Source organism: Emydura macquarii, unplaced genomic scaffold (assembly GCF_026122565.2).
Source record: "Emydura macquarii macquarii isolate MOO-44397 ecotype Brisbane River unplaced genomic scaffold, CSIRO-AGI_Emac_v2 contig_2768, whole genome shotgun sequence".
NCBI lineage: Eukaryota > Metazoa > Chordata > Testudines > Chelidae > Emydura > Emydura macquarii.
The window spans coordinates 42449455-42458675 of NW_027132905.1; the positions used below are offsets into that span (position 1 = coordinate 42449455).

Below are 9221 nucleotides of genomic sequence, written 5' to 3' on the forward strand. Positions count from 1 at the left end.
GCCACACACTTCAGCTGTTGAGGGTGCTAGACTGGGCAGCTAGATCTAGTTGCATTGGGCATTCAGAAGTGTGAATGACTGACTGAAGCGTCAAGTGAGCAGCCGTTGAGGGTGGAGCAATAATGCAGCTATTAAAAAAAGAGACAATGGTTCTGGTAGGTTGGTAAAGACCCATGGACAGCAAAGGGGATATCCCTGGATTTCACTCACCAGTGAGTTGCAAGGTCTCTGTCCAGATCTGGAAGGTGGGTGTCCATGTCACACAGTCAGTACCTCGTTGGCAGTCATCAGACCAGCCAAGGACACTGGATTTTCTTCTCCTCTCAAGAGGCGATGGTCTATTTGGATTTGTGATGTGGAGAATTGGAAGGGCAATAAAAGGAAGTTTGTCCTGCTATTGCCTGAATCGTACTATTCTGGGGAGGATGTAGTTCTTTGTAAACGGAGGACTTAGTTCTACAGAGCTGTCAGTCCAGCTCCTGTCACCCCCACCAAGCTGAATGCAATGCCACCTTCAGCAGTGACGGTGCTGATGGGGTAAGTGAGCCTCCGTTCTGGGGTCTGATCGTGAATAGCAGCTCACACGGACACGTTTCCTTTGACGTAGGCTCAAGCTTTAATCTAAGAACATTACTACAGAGTCGGTATAACCTGCCCACCATAGAACTAGACCGTGGGATGAGAACATCCAGGGGCCAGTTTGTGCCATCAGGTTTTAAACTGAGCTCTCGATCCATGGGAATTCCTGCTCGAAAACTGATGCTATTGCGCTGGGGCACTTGAGGGGAAAAGGAGACTTGTCTAGTGCTCAAAGGGTTACCACACAATGTGATCTCCTGCTGTAAACAAGGGCCCACTCCATTGGAATTTCTTTCTGTCCAGGTGCTTCTTGATTTTGAAAAGCAGTTGCCAGAGGACCTTGCAGTCAGATGTGTGTGATGGTTGCCATTGTTTGGGTGGCGATGGGCAGAGACAGGGCCATTCATTCCGGGATGAATTACAATCACTGCCTTGTGAGACGTCTCTGTCTGTGTCGTGCTGGCCTCTATCCTGCCTGGAGTGGGGGCTGGAACAGTCTGCCTAATTATGCTCTGATGTCTGTTTTTATTAGCTCATTAGGAGATGTTTGATGATGAAACTCAGCATTTATGCAGCACTTTGTTTTCAAGGGTTTAGCAAACCAATCCTTACAACGCCCCCCTTCCTCCCCCCCAGGTGGCAGTGAAGTAAATATTACCACCGCTGTTCGTAGATGGGGAAACTGAAGCACACGGCAGTTAAGTGTCTTGCATAAAGCAGACGGGGCAGTTGGTGGGGACTAGGAATAGAATTCACCAGTTGCAGGCTCCTAGTCTTGGGCTCCAACCCCTAGTCCACACGGCATCTCAGGTATTCCACGTTCTGCGGCTGCCTCTGTCCTCAACCTCTCTTGTGCTCCAGTGGTGTATGGATGGTCTCCGTTGCCTGGGAGCCAAGCCTACATTTGCGCCCCCCCAAGGCCTCACAAACACACCCGGCGCAGGGCAGGAGGGGTCCTGGTGCCATCCCCAGCTGCCCCGGGGAAGGGGGTGGGTCTGTACCTGCAGGAGGAGGGGGGGGCACAAATTCAGGCTTGGTTCTGCCACCCCCCACTCCCTGCACTTACCTGGCACAAGGGGCCCGCCTTTCCCGCTGCAAGGCACCGGCTCGGATGGAATGGCCTCACCTCCCCCTCCAGCCTGGGGGGAGCACCAGGTCGGCCCTTCGTGACGGGCTGAGGGCAGGGGTGCAGGAGGCTGAGGGGCGGCTGCTCCCACTTCCGCTTCCGTCCCCCCCTGTGTGTTGTGAAGGGCCTGCCTGGCCCCTCCCCCCAGCCTGGGGGTTGAGGCCATCCCATCCGAGCCGGCACCGGGCTGTGAGGCTGGAGCGGCGGGTAAGTGTGCTCTGGGCCAGCCCTTCACGACGGGCGGAGGGCGAGGGATGCAGGAGGCTCTGCACCCCTCAGAGCCTCCTCCATCCCCTGCATGTTGTGAAGGGCCGGCTCGGCGCCCCACCGCAGGCAGGCCCCTGGCCGCCCCTCGGTACACCACTGTTGCGCTCTGCGGGAGACTTTGAGCTCTCTACTACACCGGGCCGGGCCAGGCCAGCCTGATTTTCTTTCCTCCATCTCCTTTGTTTGCCTTTTCTCAGTTTTGCACTAGAATCTCATCAGCGGAAGGAGAGCCGTGCCTAGCAATAGGAGTACCTATGATCCTCTCTTCTCTCTTGTCTTCCATTGCATTAACCATCAGTGCTGTGAGGACTTCAGAGGAGTAGCAAGCATTTGTTCAAATTCAGAGTCTGGCCCATTGTTACGAGGCTGTGGAGTTTGTGCACAGGCATCATTTTTCAGAGGGATTTATACAGCCTCTGTTGAGAACATCTGTCTAGAGGCATTTGCATGGTACATGGCAATCTCCATGTAACAACGCGACACGCTGGCCTGTGAAGGCCACTACAACCACAAAACACGCAAAACAATGACGGGTTATGTAGGAATCTGCCTATGGTTCAGACCCTAATGCCACCGAAGCAAATAGAAGGACTTCTGTTGACATCCGCGGGTTTGGCTCAGGCCCTTAATTTGAATCTGCTTTTCTTACCAAAGACTGATCCAGAAAAGACCAGACGAGCTTCCTTTTGAAGAAGAAGTTCCCTGGCAGGATAACCCATTTCTGTGTCGGGGTTTCTGACATCCACGCATGGAGTCAATCACAGTGTTAGAAGGAACCTAATTTGGGTTTAAGAATAGAAGCCCCTCATCCCTCCATTTCCTGCCTTTTCGTCTTTTCCTTCTCTCTGTACCAGCCTCCAGCCAGTGGGGTGGCGTGGAAGCAGATGGGTTTCAGGCTCTCGTTTTAGGCTAGCCAATGCTTTCACCGGGCTAGCTGTGGAGGGTCTGTGTGTATCCTTGCATGCCCACCGCCTTCTCAGCTTTGTTCTAGCAGGTGTCGTGTAGCCATCCATAGCATGCTGTGCTTGACGTGGGCCAGAGTTGGCCATTGTCATTGTTGCCACCGTGGGGTTTCAGGAGGCGTTGACGAATGGGGAGAGGCAGAAACATGACTGACTAACCCTCCCTCTCTGTTCCTGTCGCTCGCCATCCACAGGAAGCAAGAGCAGCGGCTCGAATCGGAGCAACAGCGAGAAGAGCCGGAGAGCTCTCGGCAGGGAGAAGGACCGCAAGTCAGCCGGAAGCGGCAGCGAATCCGACCACACCGCCCACAGTGGGGGCGGAGCCAGCATCGTGCGGCGCGAACGGCCCGTCAGCCAACTTAGCCACCGGAGTCACGTCTCTGCCACCCACAGCGAGAGAAGCCACCACAGCCACCATTCGTACGGGCCTCCGGGGGTCCCGCCCCTCTACAACCTGCCAAAGCGAGGCTCCAAAGTCTACGGGACAAGCGGACCACCCGGTGGGCCTCCCGTTAGAGAACTAAGTTCCGTTCCTCCAGAGCTGACGGGGAGCCGGCAGTCCTTCCAGAAGGCGATGGGCAACCCTTGCGAATTCTTTGTTGACATCATGTGAGCGGAAGTGCCTTCAGACTCTGTTTTGGGGGGGGAGGGGAGGGAGGGGCTTGATTTTGTTGATGTTGGGGTTTTGGTTTTGGGGGTCGGGGGGGATTGTTGCCGAACACTTTAAGAAAGAAAGCTTGCCTGTCTTGCATGGAACACCTTCCTGCATCTCAATCGTGTGTTGCAAAAAAAAAAAAAAATCACCTGGGATTGTTAAAATCAGCAAATCGATGGCATCTTTTCTTTCCTCCTTTTCTCCCCCTTTCTCCCCATGTTTTTTTAATGTGATTGATGACTGTATATTCACAGCCTAACAAGCTTTGGTCATTGTGGCACCTACTTTCAGTGCAGTTAGTGCATATTCTTGGCTGATTCAAGACTATTATATCATATGACTTCTAAATTTCCAGTAATGCATCATTAGCACCTTTATTTTTTTTCTCTCTCTCTTTGTCTTACCAGAAACACTGGCTACTGTGATTGATTTCTCTCTCACATGCGTGGTATATAGCAAAACACAACACAAGTGGCTGTGACGCCTGAAAGCGTATGGGTGATATGTAAAAACGGGCAGGCACAGAGCCAAATTTCCAGCAGTAGGCAAAGATCTGATTCGATGTAGAGCCCTACCTTCCTCTGCTGAGTAAAGAGAATTGTCTTTCATTTTGACACCACCTTATCACAATCATGACACCCCTGATGATGGGGCATGTCCATTTTTGTCTGGTTGTAACGTTGCTGTTGTAAAGGTTGTTCCTGCAGCAGTGGCGCAGTTGTCGCTATCTGATTATGCAAGATAAAGAGGGGATATTCATCCTATTCCTTCCCATCTCAGTGGCTTTGCTGCTAATTGTGGCAGCTGCCTTTTCCTCTTGGGTTCTGAATAAGATCTTCTCGGCCTTACCCTTCCCAGGTTCACCTCTGCAGTAAGTCAAAATTGTGGGGTTGGCCATTTGCAGCGGAAATGGTTACCAAGTGGGTGCATTCTGAAGGCAGACAGGACTAGTGGTTAGTAAAGGTGGTAAGGGAAATGCTTTTATGAACAGCTCATAAATGCTAAAGTGGATTAATCTTTATACTCGATGCACACTGAAACCTGGGCCAAGGGTCCCACTCCCAGCAGGCAGCTTTCTCTTAAGCCTCTGCTGTCACCCTTCTCCAAGGATTTCAGTCCTATGTTGTTGGACCTTCAATTAAAACCCACCTCTATTAGTCAGCTTTTCCTGATGGATTTGAGGATAGGTGCTTAAATCACACTTCACTGTATATAAAAGATTTTCCCGCAGTATGAAGGTCCCCCCTGCTATGTTCCTTGCATTGTTGTTGGCATGTAGAAGAAAAGATGTATAGCTGTATGCTGCTGTGATTTCATGTTCCCTTGTAATCCTGCTGCAGCACTAGTGACTTCCCAAGCAGTCTATTTATCATGTCATGCAGCCAGGGGCGGCTGCCACAGCTTTCTCTTTTGCTTTTCTTAGTGGAATTAGAAAAAGACAAAGGATAAAACTTGCAAAAGTAGCTAACTGACTTAGGATCGCGGGTCTCCTTTTCAAAAGCGACTTAAGGCACAGAGCAACCTGATAGTCAGAGTGTCTTGGGGCATGTCTAAATAAACAGTTAGCACATGGCAAGCTGGGGTGTGTATCTGCAGCACTTCATGACCATGTGGACCCTGCTGTTGCACCCTCAAAGTTCCCTAGTGTTTCCCCAGCCATTCATCAGTGCACACTAGGGAACTCTCCCTGCACAGTGGCAATTACACTCCAGCTTGCCACACGCCCAACTCCTCGTTTAGACAAGCCTTTAGGCTTCTGCCTGTCTAAATCCCTTTTCCTAAGTCACCCATTTGCTAGCATCACCCAGCTGTTTTTCTGAAAGCACAGCTTTCATTGAGACTCATCTAGGTCCCGCACATATACCGGCTAAGTGGCAAAGTTGCTGGTTGGCCAATATAAAATGTCATGATCCTTTTAAAACATGGAGCTATTCAGCAAGGTTCTTATTCATTTTGCACTTAGGCATAGCCGCACAAATACTAATTACACTCAGAAATTCATGTTAAAAAAAATCAAACTTTAAAGCAATCAAAGAAATCAGGGTAAATCATCCCTTACTTTTGCTGAATCTCAAGGAGACGCTGTTTAAAAAAAAAAAAAAAAAAGAAGAAAAGTCTGTGACTGTATTGACAATCTCTGGTGGTTCTGCTTTTAAAACAGTTTTTTACTTCTCTGCTTACTTATTTATTTTTTTCAGGCTCACTTTATCTGAAAGCAAAAGTTATGGGATCAGGGAAAAAGATTGTAGTATTAATCTGGTGGGGCATACAGAAGGGGGGGTGATTGTAGGCTGAGCTTTAATCCAAGTGTTTTATTTCCTTGTATGTCTTTTCAGCAGTTGCAGATACACACTTGCTGTATTTTTTTCTTTATGTTCTTGTTGTGGTAAGTGCTTTTGGCAGAAAAACTGCTGTGTCCTGTTGGCCTTTTCTGCTGTGTTGAAATGATTGTGTTACGTATTTCCGTGTGCATGGGTGACTCTGGAAGCAGGCTGACACAGTCCATATGGTAGGTGTGGGAAGGCGCTCATCTGCTGAAGGATGCAGGCTGCCAAGTCTGGCTTTGACTGTGGATTAGGAATCAACCTGATTCTATCCAAACTGGCTCCAGCTGAGATCAAGCACCCAGTTCAGGCAAAATATGCGCTGCTGTGTGTGTGATGGCAGGTTATTCAACAATGAACAGCATTTAGATTCTTCTGTTCCCTGAAGAGCCATGGGAGGAATGTTCGTGCCCGTTCTATCAATGGTGCAATACCTCACGGCTTCTGTATAATACACAGGGCCTGATTCCCCTCCCCCTTCCCTTAGTGGATCACAGAATAACTCCACTGAAGTCTATGGAGAGGGCAGGAGGAGTAAGGGGGGAACCAGGCGCAGAATGTTTCACTTATTCATGGGTGAATGGAGGGAGAAGATCTTCAAAATCCTGCTGATGCCTTTAAATAGGTAAAAGTTTATCTCTGAAGCCTGGGCTTAATTTTGCCAGCGTATACTACCCGGTGGAGTGCTTCCTCCAGAGAGAAGTGCCCTTGAAGTCAATGAGGCAGTCGTAAGTGCTACACCAGGTGGTGAACAGCTGAAGGGTCAGGCCCTTAAAAAGCATCTAGTTTCTCCGCAGAGCCCAGTTAGTTTGCTCCTTTTAAGGTCAGGGAGCTAGCACGGCTCTAGAATGTATACTTGACCTGTCCTCCTCCCACTGCAATGAAAAGTAATGGGCTCACCACGTGAAGGATGTGACACTAAAGGGGTTAAAATGACAAGCTGGCCTCATAACAGGGGTCTGAAACAGTATTTGAATTCTGGAGGAGGGGAAAAAAAAGTGAGAACTAACAAAATCTGCCTGTGCGCTGCAGCTGGACTTGCACTATTATTTATTCATTCCTGTCAACAGCAATTAATAAGGACTAACAGGTGTGTTTTGTGGATTAGAGATAATGTATGTGGCTAAGGGTTTGGGATGGTGCCTCCTACCGGAATGTCAGGGTAATGCACCCACCTAATGTATTCATACAACTCTCTAAGGAGTAAGATTTTGGCAAATGGTTTATTAGAGTCTTAAAGGCACTGCTGTTGTCTTTTGACCTCGTGTTAACACATTTGCTTTTCAGAGGTAATAGTCCCTGGACACCTTTATCCAAAGGTATATTGGATGGCAAACAATGATGCCCAGGCGCTGAATTTTGATACTTTTGTTGTTTTTGTCAAATTGGCAGTCCCATCTTGAGACTGACAGCTGATGAGTTGATGTAATTGTTTTTGTTTTGCATTTAACTGGATTGTAATAAGATTGACTTTAAAAAAATTAATTCTAATCAGTGATTAGAAATACATGTAAAGAATTTATGTACAGTAGAGGGGGAAAACGTTAAACGATTTTAAATAATGAAAACCCAGACTATCACCTATTCTAGTATTGGTTCTACTCCGAGAGTAACCTTTTACTAGCATGGACTGCACTGTTCCTGTTAAATGTCTATTGCATAATTGAATTCTTTTTTTTTGTAGATATTGTATTAAAACCCAAGTGTCTGTATAGTTAATATATAGCTGCTTATGTGTAAATGCTATTTTAAACACTAAAAAAGCTTTTAATTTTATGTGACAACTGCACCCAGTGTCTTCCCTTTATTGATGAGGATTCTTTGCACTTCTGTAGCACCTACCATCCAGGGATCTCCGTCACATCTTAGAGCTCCCCCCTTAGGGGAGGTAAGTATTCTGTCCAGTTGATAGGCAGAAATGTGGTCTGGAGGTCAGAGCAGGAAACTGGAATTAGTAGTCATTTCTCCAGATGCTCAGATACTAAGGTGTATGGTTCAAGGGAGCTAAGGTGAGTACATAGAGGCACAGAAGTTAAATGAGTTAAATAAGAGGTGGGAATAGAATCCAGATGCCTGACTGTCCAGATGCAGGACAATGAGTGAAAAGAGAAGAGCCCAGGAGTTACTGGCTGTGCTCAGTATTTCTGACAGCCGGGCCCTGAGCTTGTAACCAGTGCATTTGAGCAGAAAGCATGCTTGTCTCTTTAAAAGAGAGGAGGCTGGATTAATTAGCATATCTCTTCCCTCTTCCTGAGCCTGCCTTTGGGAAGGAAGAAGTAGGCAAAGCTTGTGGGAGCACAAGGATAATGTAGATGGTGGGATATTTTGCATTAGATGGACCAGGGTGTTATGAGTCCTGGGCCCAGGTTGGAACAAGGTGTCTGAGCTGCAAACCCAAGAAGTGAATGAGAAATATTTCCCACTGTCTGAACCCACTAACGTGGTCCTGTGGCTAGACTCACTTTGTTCTGGACTCTGCACAACTGCCCCAGGTGAGACGGAAACCGGGATCCTGCAGGATGCCAGATTGCAGACCTAGGAAGTGAGTGTAGAGAGGAAACCCTACCCAAGTGCCTTTGATAAGCAGCATAAAGAGATCCGTCCTCTCTTCCTATAAAGCCTGATTTGACTGATAAGGCCTTGCACAGGGATTCTCCCTATTGCATGATGGGGATAGACTCCCCCTCCTAGGCTGCAAAGAGCCAACAGAACTGGGGGTTGCTCACAGTCATCATGGAACCATTAGGAAACCCCTAAACACCCCGTGGGCCTGTCATGGCTAGTACTGCCCTGTAGCCGATATGGACTGGAGACCCCTTCCCTGGGCTGTGTGCAGAAGAATTTTCCCAGCTCTTCTGTCTTCCAAGCCCTGCGTGCCTGTGAAGGGCAGTTTGGAGGGAGCTGAGAGGAATTTGGCTAAACGTTGGATACTAATCCCGATTTAAAGCACAGTCCAGAGTTGCTCTGGTGTCAGTGGGAGGGGAACGGGGCCGGTATTTCTTTCCTCTTTTGAAAATGCTGATTGAAAATGACAAACTGCTGCATGGTCGTGAAATCGTCACTTGGATCATCTCACAAATGACCACGTAGCCTTGAGTACAGTCTCTGATGATGGGGACTTCCATCCATAAAGCCAGATTCTGATACCTTGACTTGTGCTGAGTAAGCAGCTTACTCCACAAGAAGTCCCACACACACAGATTTCTGTATTGCCACATGCACCGGCTCCTACCTTTCCAAAAGAACTTCAGTATGCAAGAAATCCAAAGGAAGAGTTGTGTATATGATGCATTGCAAACTTCCTGTTT

The 9221-nt window shown here is 48.1% G+C and overlaps 1 protein-coding gene across 3 annotated transcripts in view; it reads left to right on the top strand.

Moving 5' to 3' along the window:
- The window catches only part of DVL1 (dishevelled segment polarity protein 1), a 182778-nt gene extending 175078 nt beyond the window's left edge, over positions 1–7700 (top strand). For 2 of the 3 annotated variants that reach the window (XM_067567248.1, XM_067567249.1), the window contains exon 15: positions 3129–7700. In XM_067567248.1, the coding sequence (XP_067423349.1) occupies positions 3129–3547 (419 nt within the window). In that variant the 3' untranslated portion in view covers positions 3548–7700. Of the gene's footprint in view, positions 1–1215; positions 1278–3128 lie in introns of those variants that run through there. The other variant, XM_067567250.1, reaches the window with a different exon arrangement.
- The last annotated feature ends 1521 nt before the right edge of the window (positions 7701–9221 follow it).